The sequence below is a fragment of the Culex pipiens genome, chromosome 2 (genome assembly GCF_016801865.2).
Source record: "Culex pipiens pallens isolate TS chromosome 2, TS_CPP_V2, whole genome shotgun sequence".
In the NCBI taxonomy this organism is placed as follows: Eukaryota; Metazoa; Arthropoda; class Insecta; order Diptera; family Culicidae; genus Culex; species Culex pipiens.
Genome location: NC_068938.1, coordinates 66,209,004 through 66,229,741, shown reverse-complemented (window position 1 = coordinate 66,229,741; position 20,738 = coordinate 66,209,004). Strand labels below are relative to the sequence as shown.

The following is a 20,738-nucleotide window of genomic DNA, read 5'->3' as shown; positions in this document are numbered from 1 at the left end:
TTCAAGTTTGGTGAAAGATGAAATTGAGGCAATAGTTGAAGCCATCATTTGCACCGTCAAAAAGCAGATGCACGGTGTGTCAAAATTAGGATATTTGTAGAGTAACTAATAAAGTTTTTTGAAATCATGAGTAAGTAGTAAAATTCAAAAGTTTTGTATTTTGAAGAATTTCATGGATTTATTTTTAACATAATAAGTTTAAAACATATTTTGAACCACCGTTCCCAATCACACATGACCAATTCCCAGCGCAGTCCTCCCTGTAGCGTCGTCTATCTCATTGTGACCACCACCTCCTTCCTCCTTCTTCTGCCTGACTGGACTCCAATTTCCATTTCCATTTTCCAGGCGTCATAATCTGCTGGCTTTGCATAATTTGCGGTCAACGCTCGTCCTGGCGACACTTTTGGTCAGCGTCTGCGAGATTGGCCAGTACTGTCTGGTGGTCCAGCGGCTGGGGGCACTGCAGCCGGTGGCCGATGGTGATGATGTGCTGGCAGCGATGACGGCCTGGCTCGGGCTGTTTGCCGGATGTGTGGGACTGCTGGCCGTCCTGGTGGGAGCCGTCTTTGTTCGGATGCTGGAGCTGAGTGATGAGGCGGGTGAGTTGATTTGGGGGGAGGGAGAGATTAATAGGAGTGGATTTAAAGTAGAATTTAGCATGCAAAAAAAAAAAAATGATGTGATATTCATAATGAACACTCAGTCTCAGCTCACATATTCGGAACACCCACAAACAACACATTTTTGTGGTAATTTATTGATATCAAACATAAGGCAACATTTCAACCGACACAATTGTTTTTATGGACTTGTCTTTGACATACTTTTACTGTTTCACAAGCTAGTGTTGTTATTTTTCAACAAAATACTGTATTTAATAATTGCTTCACCAAGGGCAGCAAAACGCTGCGTTAAACTTGCCTGTTTCATTGTTGTGGGATGTCATTGTTCCTTCCACATTTAAAAAAAATCTCCTGAAAATAATTTGTAATCCGATTGCAAACATTTTACAACATCATTATCAAGCTTGAAATATATTATTATCTTCAAAATAAGCACTTCTGGAGAGAACTAAATTTAATTAAGGAGCATTGTTTTTTTTTTAATTTGAAGCATTGTTACTTAATCAGCAATCTTTTATAATCGAAAGTAATCATCATAGGATTCTTCATGAGCATGGACTTGTCTTTGACATACTTTTACTGTTTCACAAGCTAGTGTTGTTATTTTTCAACAAAATACTGTATTTAATAATTGCTTCACCAAGGGCAGCAAAACGCTGCGTTAAACTTGCCTGTTTCATTGTTGTGGGATGTCATTGTTCCTTCCACATTTAAAAAAAATCTCCTGAAAATAATTTGTAATCCGATTGCAAACATTTTACAACATCATTATCAAGCTTGAAATATATTATTATCTTCAAAATAAGCACTTCTGGAGAGAACTAAATTTAATTAAGGAGCATTGTTTTTTTTTTAATTTGAAGCATTGTTACTTAATCAGCAATCTTTTATAATCGAAAGTAATCATCATAGGATTCTTCATGAGCAGCCTTAATTTTGGTACTACTTGTTGACAGACATTAACTACTAAAATTGATTTACTTTGAAAGATGCAATTAGGGTTGAAACATTTTGGAAACGTAACTTAGGTATAATTTAAAAATTGGATTTTTTTCAATTTATTTATTTTTATGTTTTGTAAAATTTGTTTTGATATTGCTAGATTTCTGCAATAGGGTAATTCTCTACCAACTCACACGAAATCGGGAAAAGTTGCCCCGACCCCTCTTCGATTTGCGTGAAACTTTGTCCTAAGGGGTAACTTTTGTCCCTGATCACGAATCCGAGGTCCGTTTTTTGATATCTCGTGACGGAGGGGCGGTACGACCCCTTCCATTTTTGAACATGCGAAAAAAGAGGTGTTTTTCAATAATTTGCAGCCTGAAACGGTGATGAGATAGAAATTTGGTGTCAAAGGGACTTTTATGTAAAATTAGACGCCCGATTTGATGGCGTATTCAGAATTCCGAAAAAAACGTATTTTTCATCGAAAAAAACACTAAAAAAAGTTTTAAAAATTCTCCCATTTTCCGTTACTTGACTGTAAAAATTTTTGGAACATGTCATTTTATGGGAAATTTAATGTACTTTTCGAATCTACATTGACCCAGAAGGGTCATTTTTTCATTTAGAACAAAATTTTTCATTTTAAAATTTCGTGTTTTTTCTAACTTTGCAGGGTTATTTTTTAGAGTGTAACAATGTTGTACAAAGTTGTAGAGCAGACAATTACAAAAAATTTGATATATAGACATAAGGGGTTTGCTTATAAACATCACGAGTTTTCGCGATTTTACGAAAAAAAGTTTTGAAAAAGTTACTTTTTGCGTTTTTCTTCGTTTCGTCGTCCGTGTCTGTCGCAGGTGACCATAAACGGCCATGATCGATGACGACCAACTTTTTCAAAACTTTTTTTCGTTAAATCGCGATAACTCGTGATGTGTATGAGCAAACCTCTTATCAAATTTTTTGTAATTGTCTGCTCTACAACTTTGTTCAACATTGTTACACTCTAAAAAATAACCCTGCAAAGTTAGAAAAAACACGAAATTTTAAATTGAAAAATTTTTTTCTAAATGAAAAAATGACCCTTCTGGGTCAATGTAGATTCGAAAAGTACATTAAATTTCCCATAAAATGACATGTTCCAAAATTTTTTACAGTCGAGTAACGGAAAATGGGAGAATTTATAAAACTTTTTTAGTGTTTTTTTCGATGAAAAAAAGGTTTTTTCGGAATTCTGAGTACGCCATCAAATCGGGCGTCTAATTTTACATAAAAGTCCCTTTGACACCAAATTTCTATCTCATCACCATTTCAGGCTGCAAATTATTGAAAAACACCTCTTTTTTCGCATGTTCAAAAATGGAAGGGGTCGTACCGCCCCTCCGTCACGAGATATCAAAAAACGGACCTCGGATTCGTGATCAGGGACAAAAGTTACCCCTTAGGACAAAAACGAAACTATTGGCACTACGCCCCCCGGGGCATGGCCTTCCTCTAACGTGGGATTTCTGCTCCAGCGCCTCTGACGAGACAGGAGAAACCGGGACCGACGTTTTACTTCACCATCCGATAGAAGCTCAGTGGATAAGGCGGGAATCGAACCCGCGTCTCATAGCATCATCGGGATCGGCAGCCGAAGCCGCTACCCCTGCGCCACGAGACCACACTTTGTCCCCATAGGACAAAGTTTCACGCAAATCGAAGAGGGGTCGGGGCAACTGCTGTGTGAGTTGGCGGAGAATTACCCAAGTATGATTTCAAAATTGGGATTTTTTTTAAATTTAATTTTATTATTTTCAATATTTTGTTCAACCATTGTTTTGTTAAATTAGTATGATATTGCTAGATTTCTGCAATTAGAATTTTGCAAATAAGGCCGATGCAAATATTTAAAAAAGTTTTTGTTCCTCGGCCCTGGCCGAGGTCAAGGGGGGGCAAAAAAATAATAAATATAAAAATTTAAATAACAAGCCATAGTCTTCACATTTAAATGAAAAAAGTGTTTTAAAATGCATTTTACACTAGTTCAGTTGTTTTGCAATCATAAGTTTTAAAAAATTTAAGATCTGACAAAAACAAAAATTGTATCGAAAAAAAAAAGATTTTGCATCGAAAATTATCAAAAAATCTTAATATTTTTTTATAAACTCAAACATGCTATAAATGATTTTAAACGCAGGAGAATGTATTTTAATTTGATTTCAGTTGGTTGCATACATACCAAACAGCTTAGAACACCATACGCGGTGCCCGTGCTGTATCAAGAAGGTTGTTCCATGTTGCTCGGTTCTGGGGTGCAGCTCGCCAGTCTCCTAGGTTGCAGATCTTTCTTAGATCCGCCTCGATCTGATTACCCCATCGTGCACGCTGCGCTCCTGCTCTTCGGCCAGTGCCGCCATCCGGTCGCGCGCGGTCAAAGAGCATCCTGACAGGATGGTCTTCATCCATCCTCGCGACATGGCCGGCCCACCTGAGCCTCCCGATTCTCGCCAGGGTGACGATGGTCGGTTCTCCCAGCAGCGCGTGCAGTTCGTGGTTCATGCGCCTTCGCCACTCGTTCTGAGCTGTACGTACTCCACCGTAGATCGTTCGCAGCACCTTCCGTTCGAAAACTCCAAGGGCTCGTTCGTCCTCTTGCCGCAGCGTCCAGGTCTCGTGGCCATAGAGGGCAACCGGTCTAATCAGTGTCTTGTACAGGGTCAGCTTCGTGGCGCGTTGCACTCGATCAGATGTCAAGGTTTTCCGTAATCCAAAGTAGGCGCGATTCGCGGAGTGGATACGAGTCCGGATCTCTAAGCTGGTGTTGTTGTCGGCCGTTACCAGCGATCCCAAGTACACGAATTCGCTCACCTCATCCAGCACATCGCCATCCACAGCTAGAGGGGTGAGTCTTGGGGGGTCAACGTCCTTTGAGCCCCTCCCTTTCATGTATTTTGTTTTCGTCGTATTCATGGCCAATCCAATTCGTCTTGCTTGCGTCTTTAAGGCGGTGTAAACCCTTTTCACCGTCTCTAGGTCTCTCGCTATAATATCAATGTCGTCCGCATAAGCAAGAAGTTGGACTGTCCTGTTGCAAATCGTGCCTCTCGTGTCTATACCCGCTCTTCGCACAACTCCCTCAAGTCCGATGTTGAACAGCGCATTGGATAAGCCGTCACCTTGTCGTAACCCTTGGTGCGATTGGAAGGGGTCCGCTAGCTCCCCTGCCACTCGCACGTGACGCATCACACGATCCAAGGTAGCCTTGATCAGCCGAGTCAGTTTGTCCGGAAATCCGTTCTCGTGCATGATCTGCCATAGCTGTTCGCGGTCGACTGTATCGTACGCTGCCTTGAAATCGATGAAGATGTGATGTGTGGGCACGTTGTACTCACGGCATTTCTCGAGGATCTGCCGGAGCGAGAAAATTTGGTCCGTGGTGGCCCGAGCGCCAGTAAACCCCGCTTGATAGGGGCCCACGAACCTCCGTGCGTACGGTGTCAGCAGACGGCAGAGGATCTGGGAGAGGATTTTATAGGCCGCGTTGATAAGCGTGATGCCGCGGTAGTTGCCGCAGTCCAGCTTATCGCCCTTTTTGTAGATGGGGCACACGACACCATCCATCCATTCTGCTGGTATTTTCTCCTCCCTCCAGATCTTAGAAATCACCAAGTGGATCGCCCTCGCCAACTGCTCTCCTCCATATTTGAAGAGCTCACCGGGTAACCGATCTTTACCGGCGGCCCTGTTGTTCTTCAGCTGCCTGATCTCCTTCTTCATCGTCTCCAGATCAGGTGCCGGGAACTGTTCGTCAGCAGCGGGCGGTCCAAGTTGGGCTTCAAAGCCGTCTCCATGCGCTACATCGCCGTTGAGGTGCTCGTTGAAGAACTGCTGCCACCTGTTCAACACCTCGCCTTTGTCCATAAGAAGGTTTCCCTCGGCGTCCCGACAAGTGTTGGCTTGCGGCGCATAGCCTTTGCGGGACCGGTTAACTTTCTCGTAGAACTTACGCGTCTCGTTCTGCCGGAACAGCTGCTCCATTTCGGCGCGATCGCGATCTTCCAGCTGGCGCTTCTTGAGCTTGAAGACCGTTCTCTGCTGTTTCAGCGCTTGTTTGTATCTGGCCACGTTCTCATCAGTTGCAGCTCTCAGCTTCACCGCATATGCTGCTTTCTTCTCGTCAAGTAGCCGCTGGCACTCCTCGTCGAACCAGCGCTGCTTTCCAACTCGGACCGTACTACCTAGCGCGGCTTCAGCGGCACTGCCGATGGCCGAGCAAATTCTGCTCCATCCATCGTTGAGCGAGGCAGCGCCGAGTTCCTCCTCCGTTGGCAGGCTGGAAGCGAGCTGCACGTAGTGCTGAGCCGCAGCCGTGTCCTGCAGCCGCTCGGTGTTGAACGGCGGTGGGAGCCGGCTCCGTCGTCGGTGATACGTCGTCGACAGTTTTGAGTGCATGCTTGCACCCACCAGGTAGTGGTCCGAGTGGATGTCCGCACCGCGGTACGTGCGGATGTTCCGTATGTCCGAGAAGAATCGGCCGTCGATGAGGACGTGGTCGATTTGTGTTTTTGTTCGTTGGTTAGGCGATGTCCAGGTGACTTTGTGGATGTCTTTCCGGGGGAAGAATGTGCTCCGTACCACCATACCGCGGGAGGCTGCGAAGTTGATGCACCGCTGGCCGTTGTCGTTCGTGACGGTGTGCAGGCTGTTCGGCCCGATCACCGGCTTGTACATCTCCTCCCTTCCTATGCGGGCGTTCATATCTCCGATGACGATCTTGACGTCCCTCTGCGGGCAGCTGTCGAACTTCTGCTCCAGCTTCGCATAGAACGCTTCCTTCTCGGCATCGGATGATTCCTCGTGTGGGCAATGTACGTTGAAGATGTGATAGTTGAAGAAACGGCCTTTAATCCTCAATCTACACATCCGGTCGTCGATCGGCTCCCAATCTATCACACGACTCCGCATCTTGCCCAACACTATGAAGCCGGTTCCCAGCTTGTTTTCGGCTCCGCCGCTCTGGTACATGGTGAGCTCCAAAGCATCATCCTCCCACATCTTCGCTCCCTTCCAGCACATCTCCTGCAGCGCTACAACATCGAAGTTGCGGGGTTTGAGCTCGTTCAACAGAGCGTACTCATACCCATCGAAACGTAGCGATCTGCAGTTCCATGTTCCGAGTTTCCAATCGGTGTCCTTTTCGTGCCTAGGTCTATGCCGTTTGTTCCGGATCCTTATTCCTTCTTGATTGTTCGTAATGGTTTTGATTTCGGTATGCAGCCGGATTGGGGCTGCGATACCTAGTCTCGGGGTGGGGCTGCCACCTTGAAGCTACCGAGACCCAGCTCCGGTTTTCTCTCGACACCGTAACGGGGGCCTTTCTCTCGAGGCCTAACGGAATAGCTACACCCTCCGAAGAGTATGGAGCCCCCCTTCCCTGTCAGCATACTACCATAGTTCCCACCGGGGTTGGTTACCCGATCTCTCCAATGGTTACTAGTATCCCGGCTAGCGCCGCGGGGAGGCCAGGGTATCGGAGTTACTGGACAAGAGGCTAATGGACCACTTGGTGGGTCTATTTTATTCCTGCGGTACTCGAAGTACCTATGGTACGCCATGTCCAGTCGTTCGCCAACCAACCAGCTGGTTGCACTTGAATTTTCATTGAAATTTTGAAGTTTATTGTAAAAATATTTTTTTTGTCCCCTGATTTTTCGGGCCAATTTTGAGGGGGGGAGGGGGGGTGACAAAAACTTTTAAAAATATTTGTACCAGCCTATATAAAAAATGAAAAAAAGTTGTTTTATTGCTGAAATGAAAAAAAGATCCATCCATGAATGTTTTAAAAGGTAAATTAACTTTATTAAATTAAAATTTCCCAAAAAAAATCCGTCCAATTTTTTAAAGAGAAGACTTAAAAGGCGTATTTTGCAACTGAGCAGTTCTCTACGGAATCGGTTATTTTTCTTGAATTTAAATTTTTGTATTTTTCAATCCAGCTGAAACTTTTTTGGTGCCTTTGGTATGCCCAAAGAAGCCATTTTGCATCATTAGTTTGTTCATATGATTTTCCATACAAATTTGGCAGCTGTCCATACAAAAATGATATGTGAAAATTCAAAAATCTGTATCTTTTGAAGGAGTTTTTTGATCGATCGGCAAATTTGTAGGTATGGATATGAACTACTGGAAAAAAATGATACACGGTAAAAAAATTTGGTGACTTTTATTTCACTTTTTGACACTAAAACTTGATTTGCAAAAAATGCTATTTTTTTTCATTATCTGATATGTTTTAGAGGACATAAAATGCCAAATTTTCCAAAATTTCCAGAATGGGCAAAAAATCTTCGACCGAGTTATGAATTTTTTAATCAATATTGTTTTTTTTCAAAAAATCGAAAAACTGGTCACAAAAAATTTTTAACTTCATTTTTCGATGTAAAATCGAATGTGCAATCAAAAAGTACTTCAATGAAATTTTGATTAAGTGCACCGTTTTCAAGTTGAAGCCATTTTTAGGTAACTTTTTCAAAAAAAGTCAAAAAATAATCTCAGTTAATTTTTTTCTAAAATTAGTGCCCATGTTTGCCAACTTAAAAATTTTTTTTGAAGAGCTGAAAAAAATCTATATATTTTGCTTGAACTTTGTTGATACGACCTAAGATTAAAAAAGCAGGTAAATTGATGTTTTCTAAGTCTTAACCAAAAAACTCACCATTTTCTAATGTCGATTTTTTGAAAAAATCAGTGTTGATTCAAAAATTCATAACTCGGTTGAAAATTTTTGTCCATTCTGGAAATTTCTGAAAATGGTATTTTATGTCCTCTCAAACATATCAGAAAATAGAAAAAAATAAAAATACTGCTTTTTTGCAAACCAAGTTTTAGTGTCAAAAAGTGAAATAAAAATCACCAATTTTTTTTACCGATTTAACTTTTTTCCAGTAGTTCATATCCATACCTACAACTTTGCCGAAGACACCAAATCGATCAAAAAATTCATTCAAAAGATACAGATTTTGGAATTTTCATACATCATTTTTGTATGGACTGCTGCAAAATTTGTATCGAAATTTATATGGACAAACTAATGATGCAAAAAGGCTTCTTTGGGCATATCGAAGGCACTAAAAAAGTTTCAGCCGGATTAAAAAATACAAAAATTAAAATTAAAAAAAAAATGATTTCATAGAGAACTGCTCAATTAGAATTTTGCAAATAAATTAAAATTAAAAAATGTTTTTAATTGCAGGAATGGAAAAAAAATCCATGCATGGACGTTTAACAAATTTAGCTCTTTTTACAATTTAAAGTTCACATAAAATTTAAGTTCGAAGACTAAAAAGGCATCTATTGCAACTGGTGACAGATATATGTCGAAAATTATGAATTGCTAAACTTTTTTATTTAGTTAAGTCATAGGCACTTTCCAAAAATGGACCAATAACATAAAGGAAATCAACCTTTATTTTTGTTTTCTTGAGGGGCTGAGAATTTTTTAAACAAATTTTCCTTTGTGAATTTTGTCAACCTGACAGCTAGATTCTGAGACACAGAATCTTTAAGATTTAGTTAAAAAAGATATTTTGGAAATAGTTGAATCGTTTTTCAATGTCAAGAAAACTGTGCTTAAAAAAGTCTTTTAAAAAAGATAATATTATTTAAAACTCGGGCCTTACATCAGCAATTTTTTGAAAACGTAATAAAATGCATAGTATTCATTAGGGTGGTTCTTAATTTACTTTTCACCACCTGAATTGTATGGGTAAGGTAATTTCAAATATAAGCTTGATTGGGTGAACACTCGAGCAGCACAAGCAAATTCATGTTTAAATTCAATATATCTCTAATCCTCCAATGTGAAATTTTGATGAAAGTACAAAAGTTGCTGTTTTTAAAGCAAATCATAAGTTTCAAGTAACAAGAAACAAAACATTCGCGATAATATGAAAAATGTACCTCAAAGTCTGCATCGCTCCAGATACATGTAATATGTAGTCAGGAATGATAAATTATCGCGTGGTGCGAAACAAGCACTAGGATTCCGCCAGCAGAACCTTCACGGTTCGTTTGGTGCGTAACGACGACATTCCTGGCAAGCTGAACCGGGGACTGGACCCTGCTGGTGGTGCGTATTTGAATGTGCTTAGGACGAGTTGAACTCTCTTTGGGGAAACAGCGAATCACACACAACAAAATTCGCTTGGAAAAACAATGGTGAAAATTCCACCCAACCGACGTCCAGACGAGCGCGCGAGCATTTCGAGGACCTTCCTAGAACCCGGGATCTCACTCGCGCGCTCTCTCTCTGGGGTGTGAAATAGCGTTCGGCAAGTAATAAGTTATTTACATCTCGGCATAAATTTCCAATCTGAAGTACGGACATAAATTATGCAGACACACAACAGGCATTCAATCCTTTCCTTCGCGAGCGTTGGACAGGATGGAGCACTCGCCATGGGAGAATCCGCGGGAGACCCACCAACAACGGGTTTTTTGCCTGTGTAAAAGTTCCGAGAGGACCTTAACTGGAAGGTTGGTCGGTCAGAGCCGTTTCTGGTGTGATGCAGTGCAAGAAGTGGTGCATAACTTTAAATTAGAATTATAAAAAATATTGCTCTGATTAAATTAACATCTTAAATTTTCATTTATCGCATCTCAGAACCACCCTAACATTAAAAGCCAAAATCACACATATACACTTGTGGTTCATCCTTTTCCACACAGACTCAAACCAAAAGAAAAAATCGCCTTTCTTTTATTTATTATCCCTGCAGGGCTATTACACATTGTCCTGGCGGCCCAAGGCGTTCAGTCGGTGGTAAAGTACTGCAAATTTGAATACATCAATGGCGTAACGGAGGGACCTTCATTGTCGACGGCCGCCGCCGCCGCCGCCACACTGCCGGGTTCGGTGGCCCTCGGGATGACCCTGGCGCTGGCAGCACTGGCCGCGACCGACGGGATCACCATGTATCTGGAGGTAAGTGCCGGGAGTTTGGTGATTTACTATAATTTAGCTCTAAAAATGATTTCCAACAAAGTTTATTTACATTAGATGCATTACTGGCAGAAGAAAAGGCATTTCCTCTTTTTTCTTTGTTTTTTTTTTTAATTATTTATGTCCAGTAATTAATTGAACACTTTAAATGTCATTAAAAATTAAAATCATTTTTCTTGCATAAAATCAATGAGTTGTTACCTTAAAATTAAATTTTCTTTGCAATGATTTTTGCAGAATTCATGAGTACAAGATATTAAAAAATAGCAATCCAATTTTTTCTTGAAATTTAGATTTAGCTTAGATTCTGTGAGGGCCTTCCCTACCTACAAAAAATAAATAAATAATTTTGTGACATTGGTTCGTCCATACAATCCTTGAGGCTTCATACAATTGTTATAGCTGTCCGTTTAAAAGTATGATTACGAAAATCTGTACCTTGTGGCTAAATGTTCTGATCGATTTATCTTCGGCAAAGTTGTAGGTTTTGATGAGGACTATTCTGAAAAAAAAAAAAAATGTTTATGGGAAAAAATTGAGATTTTTTAAATTATGTTTTTTCCCCAAGATGTCAAATTACCAAAATAAATATATTTCTGAATTTTCGAAAAAAAAGTTATTTTCAATCCTTTTTAACCCAACTCCGCCTCTTGGCGATTTTTGAGCTATTGAATGCATTGGAAAGAAGAACTGGTAAAATTAAAAAAAAAATAGGGTTGGAAGAGTAACTTGTTTTATGTGACTTTGGCAATATTAAAAAAATAAAAAATAAATTTATGGGGTCAACTTCGGCTGTCTTTTGCCTTCCTCACCTCAATGAGGAAAGGCTATAAAATCACTCGAAAAATGAACTTCTTCATTAGACCTCGTAGACCCACCTTCACGTATACCTATCGACTCGCGAATTTCTCCGGATTGGCTGAACCGATTTCGACCGTTTTGGTCTCATTCGATCCGTCTTGGGGTCCCACAAGACCATAGTTAATATTATGAAGTTTAGTAAAGTACTTCAAAAGTTATGCTAAAAGAACTAGGGCGTCCAATTTTCCCGGGTTTTGAATTTCCCGGGAAACGGGAAAAATATGTTTTGAATCTCGGGAATTCCCGGGACCCGGGAAATTTTTGCAGCAGTCATAAAATCTATGTTTTCATTATATTTGTTATGTTTTTCTAGCTTAAATCATAAAATTAGCTCAAAACTATTAATTGGTGATAAGCTACACTTCAATCTGAACAAGGACAGCAGTAGATAGTTTAAAATACATTAAAAAATGTGTTCTTTGATGTGCTTTGGAATTAAATTGAACCAGTATTCTGAATATATATTTCTTTATTTTTTTATTTATATAACATAACGTTTATATAATACAAAAGCTTAAAAAATTTCATTGTAAGTGTCTTAAACAACAAGAAATAAAATTATACCAGACAACGTAACAATTTGGACAAGTTTAGAATTTAATGTTTCATAATTAAAAACATATTTTAAAAATTATCTTTAGGTTACTTCCAACCAACTACCAACTGGGGATAATCGGGACTGCAGTCTGAAGAGTCTGGAGATTTTAGAGCAATAAATTTGGAAATCGGTGTACTAATTGTTTTGATCTGTTTCTATTGTAATCGAAATCAATCAAAAGAATCAGAATATCATTCAAAAACAAATTAGCTTAAACAGCTGTCTTAATTCGTTACTTTTGTCCTGATTTGCTCCAGATGCCGATTTATGATGAAAAGTTAAATAATTTTTAAAATATTATGCTTTTACAAGTTTAAAGTCATAAATATACGTGAATATAATAATAAGTATTTTCTTAAATAAATAAAATTTAGTTAAAAAATATCTAAGGCGCAAAGCAATTTGCGGACCTGTAAAATTTCCCTGCCAAATTAATGCTGTTATATGCCGAATACAAATTTTAATGCTTTAAAATGCTTATCGATTACTAATTTCCACAACCAAATCTGAATTTCTAGACCAAAATTTGATATGTTTTCAATTTCGGGAATTCCCGGGACAAAATATGAAAAATTCCTGGATTCGGGAATTCCCGGTTTTGGAAAAATCCCGGGATTTTTGTCCCGGGAATTCCCGGGATGGACGCACTTGTATGAACCATAGCTTAAAGTTTTGAAAAATATTTTGAACGGTCTAACTTTTGTTTATCAGAACTGAAAATCCCGCCCCGAAAATATTAAAATACATTTTAAAGGCAATATTAAACCATAATTTTTTTTTCGCGAATACTGAAAACATCAAAAGCTACACAAATGTTGACTTGAGCAATTCTCTACCAAAACCGGAAATGGATTTTATTTGTATTTTTTGATTTGGCTTAAACTTTGTGGGGGCCTTCCCTATGTCCATACATGCTATTTTGTGTCATTGGTTCACCCATACAAGTCTCCATACAATTTTGGCTTCTGTCCATACAAAAATGGTATGTAAATATTCAAACAGCTGTAACTTTTGAGTGAATTTTCGGATCAATTTGGTGTCTTCGGCAAAGTTGTAGGTATTGTTGAGGACTTTTGAGAAAAAAATAGATACACGGAAAAAAAATTTGGAGATTTTTTTATCAATTTTTTTTCTTTAAAACTCAATTTTCCAAAATACGTATTTTTTTGATTTTCGAGATTTTTTGATATGTTTTAGGGGACAAAAATCCGCAACTTTTGAGCCATAGAGAAACATGGTCAAAAAATCTGCCGCCGAGTTATAAATTATTGAAAAAATAGTGATTTTTGGAAAAAATCGAAGTTTTATGCAAAAACAAGTTTGACATTATTTTTTAATGCAAAATTGAATTTGCAATCGAAAAGTACTTTACAGATTTTTTGATAAAGGGCTCCGTTTTCAAGATATAGCCACTGAAAGTTTGATTTCAGCGAAATATTTGCAATTTTTCAATTTTTAAAAATAGTGAACATGAGTGCCCGTATCTAAAAATATTTTGTTTGAAAAGTTCAGAAAACACGAAAATTGAAGTTTTCTTGATCTCACCAAAATAACCCAACCATTTTCTAATGACGATATTTCAGCAACTAATGGTCCGATTATCAATGTTAAACTATGAAACATTCGTGAAATTTTCCGATCTTTTCGAAAAAAATATTTTCAAAAAATTTAAATCAAGACTAACATATCAAAAGGGCGTAATATTGAATTATTGGTCTTTTTAAAATGTTATAGAGAATTTTCTCAGCTTCTCAAAAATATTTTTTTCAAAAATGAGCAAACATGGGCACTATTTAAAAAAAAAATCAATAACTGCGACTATTTTGAAAAAAGTTACATAAAAATGGCTATAACTTGAAAACGGTGCCTTTTATCAAAATTTCACTAAAGTACTTTTTGATTGCAAATTCAATTTTACATCAAAAAATTAAATTGAAAAGTTTTTGCGACCAATATTTCGATTTTTTGTCAAAAAATGTATTGATTAAAAAAATCATAACTGTTCCTATTGTAATCGTGATCAATCAAAACAATCAGAACATTATTCAAAAACAAATGAGCTTAAAGAGCTGTCTTAATTCGTTACTTTTGTCCTGATTTGCTCCAGATGCCGGTTTATGATGAAATGTCAAATAATTTTTGAAATATTATGCTTTTACAAGTTTAAAGTCATAAATATACGTAAATATAATAATTAGTCTTTTTTTTAAATAAATAAAATTTAGTAGACAATATCTAAGGCGCAAAGCAATTTGCGGATCTGCAAACAAAAAATTAAACAATTTTCCCAGCCAAATTAATGCTGCTATATGCCGAATACAAATTTTAATGCTTTAAAATGCTTATCGATTACTAATTTCCACAACCAAATCTGAATTTCTAGACCAAAATTTGATATGTTTTCAATTTCGGGAATTCCCGGGACAAAATTTGAAAAAATCCCGGGATTCGGGAATTCCCGGTTTTGGAAAAATCCCGGGATTTTTGTCCCGGGAATTCCCGGGATGGGCGCACTAGTATGAACCATAGCTTAAAGATTTGAAAAATATTTAGAACGGCCTGACTTTTGTTTATCAGAACTGAAAATCCCGTCCCGAAAATATTAAAATACAGTTTAAAAGGCAATATTCAACCGTAGAATTTTTTTCGCGAATGCTGAAAACATCAAAAGCTACACAAATGTTGACTTAGTTTTAATTCAAAAATATTTGAGTTTTAAGGGATGGAAAAGTTTACCCAGCAGAAAATATTACGTGGGCTGAGCCACCGTTGTTAATGTAAAAAATAAAATCAGCAAAAAAATATTATCAATTTTAATTTCTAACAATGTTAACCAAAGGTAAGAAAAAAAATAACGTAGAATTTTTCGTAAATTAAGTATAGCTTACAAATTGTGCAAAACACAATTATTTTCGATTACAAATTTTGAAAGTTTTTTAATCAACCAATTCATAATTTTTACACGGAATCTAAATGAAAACGAGGTGATAATCGGCAAGCTAATTGGTAAATTTGATTGATGTTTATGGAAAATACATTTTTTATTGAGTAAAATACGGAAAACATTCAAAAATGAACAAATAAAACGAAAATTATTTTACTTCAAAAAAGAACATTTGTTTTCAATTTTAACTGTAATTGTTTTTGGCAAACATAATACATAATCCAAAAAACCGTTTTCCGCTTGTGAAGCAGGGGTCATTTTTTCTGGGCACCCTAGTGTACAGTCGATTGTTTACATAGTTTCGCTTGAAAATTAATTTATTTTTATTTGTTTAAGGTTTAAAGCTAGACAGATCGCTTATGTGTCAAATGAAAAATTGTGTTATTTTTTAATCAATCCATACTCTGAAAATTTCATTAGATTTTATAAAAAAATAATAAAAACAATAAAGAAAAAATATGGGATATTTGATTTGGCCAAATTGCACTGCTATATTGTGTTGTATTGACATCAACTTTTGGGTTGTTTTGAAAAATAAGGGTGGTTTTGAAAATGTTACTTTTCAGGATTTTTTTTTGTCTTCTAAAAAGTTTGGGTACCAAATGTTGCGTCATCGCAGAATTTTTTGAAGTTATCGTAGTTTTAGTGAAAACATTTGTTTTTTTTTTATTGCGGATTTCGTCATTTTAGACTTCAAAAAAATTAATCTCGAAATCCTGTTAAAACGGCGTTTAAAAGTTTCATACGACCTTTTCAAATGATAGGCTCGATTTGAAATTTCTAGCTATTTTTCTTTGAAAGGTCAACCAATCCATTGTGCATAAGGCAGCTAAAATCTGTTGATATGGCGTGGAGTTATGATTTTTTGAAAAATGTGTTTTAAGTGAAAATCCGCGAAAATGTCAATTTTTCGGACCTCTCTAGCATGGCGTAGATCACCCTAATGGCAAAACAAAAACATACAAGTCTAGTTATTTCGACCAGGGAATTTTTGAGCCCGATCTGAGCACTTTTGTTTTTTCCTTGCTGATTTCGTGGGGAATTGCTGCTTTAACTCATTTTCGACCAAAATAATCGTTGTCACAAGATAGCACACAACAGACGATATTTGAATTTGAAAAATAATAAGAGTATAACAATTTTCCAACACATAAATGTTAAATAAGAATATGAAATGTGCTATTTTCAAAACAGCATTCCATTCAACTAGAGGGTGACGAGCGGGAATTCCCGGGAAATTGACCATTTTTGGACCTCTCGATTCCCGGGAAATTCGGTCGAGACTCCCGGGAAATTTAAACTTATAAATATCGAAGCAAAATTATGTGAACTAATCAGAAAAAAAACATTTAAAAAAATCAAAATTGTTTAGAACATTGAATGTATAAACCAATGTTTCTCTAATCTTCTTATTCAGAAAGTGTAAATTTTAACTTGTCAAAAATTCCAATAACTATAATTTAGAGAAGCCAAAAAAAGGTGGACCCAAAAATTTACCTTAAAAATTATTTAGCAGTTACACCCCAGGTATGAAATCAAATGTTTTATTTTCAAATATTATTTTTTCTAATTATTTGTAAAAGGGAAAAGCTTTTTCAAGTTAAGTTCAATTTCCATATCTTCTCTTGAGCATAGCAATCCAATCTAGTTTTTTGTGAACATTTGGGTTTTCCTGATAACTGTAAATATTTTTTCAATGAATATTTAATGTTGAACTAAAAAATTTAAAAAACAATTTAATTTGTTGTTTTGAGTCGTTATTTATCATAATGCAAAATTCCCGATAGTGGGAAATTATATATAAGCTATATTAGTTATTTTTTTACAAAAATCTAATAACAAGTTTGTGAACCTTTTGAAAAATCACTCAGTGCGAATTAAGATTCGTAAATATTTTAAACTACAATTTTGAGTCTTTAAAAACTCAAGAAACGATTTAGTTTTTGCAGATTCAGAAAAAAAATAATCAAAAGCTTTATATAGTTCCTCGAGTTTCTCAAAACAATGAGGCTGTTCAAACTAACGTTTCATAGAATTAGTATGAATTAACAGTAACTGAATTCATTTAAAAGAAACACATTTATTACTTTTTATTTTAAATTTTTTACTCTGTTGGCGTAGTAACAAAAACTCCCGGGTCCCGGGAATTCCCGAGAAATTGCCAAGTTCAACTCTCGATTCCCGGGAAATTGAAAATCTCGAGAATCGTCACCCTCTACATTCAACTTATAATGTCCAATGCAGAGATCCTTAAATAGCTACAGTAATGAATTCTGGTAGTTACAAAAAAACGGTTGTCTGAAACTTTTCCGGCCCATCTCAGACAATTCCGTCAATGACAGGGACAAAATCCTTGTCAAACCCCACTTTATGAACCGCTTTGAGAGCAACAAAAAAAAGAGCCCAAAAATAACTCAAACCGACATGCCGACGATGATGTGGAAAAATAATTTATAATTAGATTGTCGTACATTAAAAGTTTTGTCATTATGTCGCCCAGCGCCAAAGTTTTTGACCCAAGGAGCAAACTGTGGCCGTGTGGCCCTCCAGGGGGATAGTTTACATAAAGTGAGCAATTAATTGTGATGGTAATTTTTCGGGTGGATTAAGTGAATCATTTTTGGGGATGCTCTCTCTCGTATGCGCAGTTATTTATTTTGGGACAATTTAGATAAAGTGTTCCTGAAATGGATGGTTGGTGGGGCGGGGGACACGAGAAGTGATAATAGTTTTCACTTTGGTAAACTTTGTTTGCGCAGTCAGGTGATAATTTATTCCACACATGGAGATTTAGAACGGGGCCAAAAGTTCGCCTTGGAATCACCGTTTTATGTGCTACATTATTCATTAGTTGACCGGAATGGCGCTGGCAGCTTTATGGAGAGTTGAAAGCGATAGCGATCGTGGCAATAGATCATAAACTATTTAGGAAAGCTGCGAATTTTATCACATATTTTTGGATCGTAGTTTTTCAAGGTTAAAAAACAGAATTGCGTCAAAAAATATAAAAAAGCGTGTAGGCAAAATTGACACACCAAGCTGGAAAACTTTACAATTGTGTAACCCATGATGAAAATCTAGGTTTCGACCGTGATGCTCTTTAGCTACATTTTAGCTGAACTATTATTGAAATGCTAACTCGGTCTCGCTACAGAGCTAATTTGATGACTTTCCGGGAGCGGGTTTCAGAAGCGAGCTGCTAAAGCACTTTGAAGAATTGCTCTTCCAGGAATTCCGAACTGGTGCAAGTTACGACATGCTTGCTCACGCGCGTGATTTGCACAGACGACTGATTGACAAATTTGAGATTTTACCCGCGTTGAAACTTTGTGTTGCGCTGAACTTGCTCACAAACAGACGTAACGTGTGTTTGTAGATTAGCGAACTTTAGTTAAGGAAAAGATATTAAATATTGATTTCCTAATTGAATTTCTGCTTGATGCTGAAAATGTGATTATTGTATTATCATATGAGTTAAATTTCCTTTCCTGGAATTTCATATGAAAACAGCATAATTAAAAACAATATGTATATTTTGTTGTTTTATTCATAAATTTAACTAATAACAGTTAAGAAGTTAACATGTGAAGCAAAATTTATTTGTTTAATAAAGGATTGGCAGTCAACAAATTTGAGTGTGCTTTTTTTTCCTGCGATGACGCAACTTTTGGTATCCAACCTTTTTTAGAAGACAAAAAAAAATTCCTGAAAAGTAAAATTTTCAAAATCACCCTTATTTTTTAAACAACCCAAAAGTTGATGACAATCCACCCAGCAGTGCAATTTGACCAAAACAAAAATCACAACTTTTGAAGTTGTCCCTTTGAATTTTCAACAACTCTTCTGAAGACACCAAAGCTCCTTAACTTCACAATTTTTCGGAAAATCAATTTTCCACTTAATTTAACTGAACCACTGTGAATTAGGGTGAAGGTACAAAATTGACATCACGGATACCTTCTGACTCGATTTCTTAGGTAAAAATAAGTAAATGTGAAAATATCGAGCCAAATCAGTTAAGGTTTGACGGTCGCTGTACTGCTCTTGATCGCATAAATGTCTCATATGCATCGTTTTTGAGCTTTGATGTAGTTCAAACACCTGTGCTCTTTCAGAAAAGTCTACAGCATCCATTAATTTGTTTTAGAAATCATGAGGAAATCTAGTTTTTTCGCGAAAACTTAACAAACTTCTAATGTGTAGTTTGTTGCTTGTATATGGGAAATTCTCTGAGATTTCGGTCATTCGATTTTTTCTGTATTTTTTAATCCGGCTGAAACTTTTTTGGTGCCTTCGGTATGTCCAAAGAAGCCATTTTGCATCATTAGTTTGTCCATATAATTTTCCATACAAATTTGGGGGACGTAATTTTTTTTCGCTGCCGTAAATTTGACGTTTTCTTCGGGGTTTTTTTTCAAGTTATTTCTCGTTGGCATCTTTTGGCCAATTTTTACAAAATTCCACGACGGTTTCGGATTTGTTCTTCGGTTGACTTTATTCTGTAAGAGAATCTTTCTGTGGCTGAAGACAAAAGTGAAGCTCTCCGTGAACCTTTTCGTATGGCGGAACGGTGAAGATTTCCTGATGGTTCCAGCCTTTCCAGCAAAGCCGCCAGAAGCTATTTGCAACCTGCGGAGCCTGTTCCTTCACTTATACAGCCCCTAAATGGAAGCAGATTCTATTTGATTCGGTTCGTCGACTGAAAACTATCAAGAACCCAGAGAAGGTGACGTCAGGCTGTGTCCAATTCCGGTTGCAGGAAAATGAAGATTGAAGCTGCTTATTGAAGATATCCAGGTTTTGGTGAGATCTTTCCATAATTTTTTGCAATGTTTTTTTTCCATGCCATACCAATATAAATTATATTCTATTGATTAAATGAAATATCTTTCCTACCCCTTCTCCATCTTCCATTTTCCCAATCCCCATTTCTCCATATCCACGAACCCCATTATTTGCCAAATTTACACTTACACACCCAACCACAACTGATTCGGAGCGTTTGGTACGGTATGTCCACGCATCCTTCCTCCCCTGTAGATTCTGTGAAATGTGATCCGTTCACAGAATCCTCTCTGCGGTAAACACAACGCAGTAGGGCTGGCCGCTTTAATTTTTGCAATTCATTTTCGGGTGTTCTCGGATGTACTGCAATTATTAATACTGACAAGAAAAGTGCTTGGGGCGTAATCTAATCGCAAGACTTTCCAGCATGCTTTCATCGGACTGGCTGCGTTTGTGTTAGATTAGATTAGATTAGATTAGATAATTTTCCATACAAATTTGGCAGCTGTCCATACAAAAATGATATGTGAAAATTCAAAAATCTGTATCTTTTGAAGGAATTTTTTGATCGATTTGGTGTCTTCGGCAAAGTTGTAGGTATGGATATAGACTACACTGAAAAAAATGATACACGGTAAAAAAAATTTTGGTGATTTTTTATTTAACTTTTTGTCACTAAAACTTGATTTGCAAAAAAACACTATTTTTATTTTTTTTTTATTTTTTGATATGTTTTAGAGGACATCAAATGCCAACTTTTCAGAAATTTCCAGAATGGGCAAAAAATCTTTGACCGAGTTATGATTTTTTTAATCAATACATTTTTTTCAAAAAATCGAAATATTGGTCGCAAAAATTTTTCAATTTATTTTTTGATGTAAAATTGAATTTGCAATCAAAAAGTACTTTAGTGAAATTTTGATAAAAGGCACCGTTTTCAAGTTATAGACATTTTTATGTAACTTTTTTCAAAATAGCCGCAGTTATTGATTTTTT

At 37.0% G+C, this 20,738-nt stretch overlaps 1 protein-coding gene across 1 annotated transcript in view; it reads left to right on the top strand.

The window, feature by feature from the left end:
- The window catches only part of LOC120418429 (ATP-binding cassette sub-family C member Sur), a 303,151-nt gene that overhangs the window by 31,453 nt on the left and 250,960 nt on the right, over positions 1-20,738 (top strand). The window contains exons 3-4 of the mRNA XM_052708136.1: positions 349-602; positions 10,331-10,536. Coding sequence (XP_052564096.1) covers positions 349-602; positions 10,331-10,536 — 460 coding nt within the window. The remainder of the gene's footprint in view (positions 1-348; positions 603-10,330; positions 10,537-20,738) is intronic.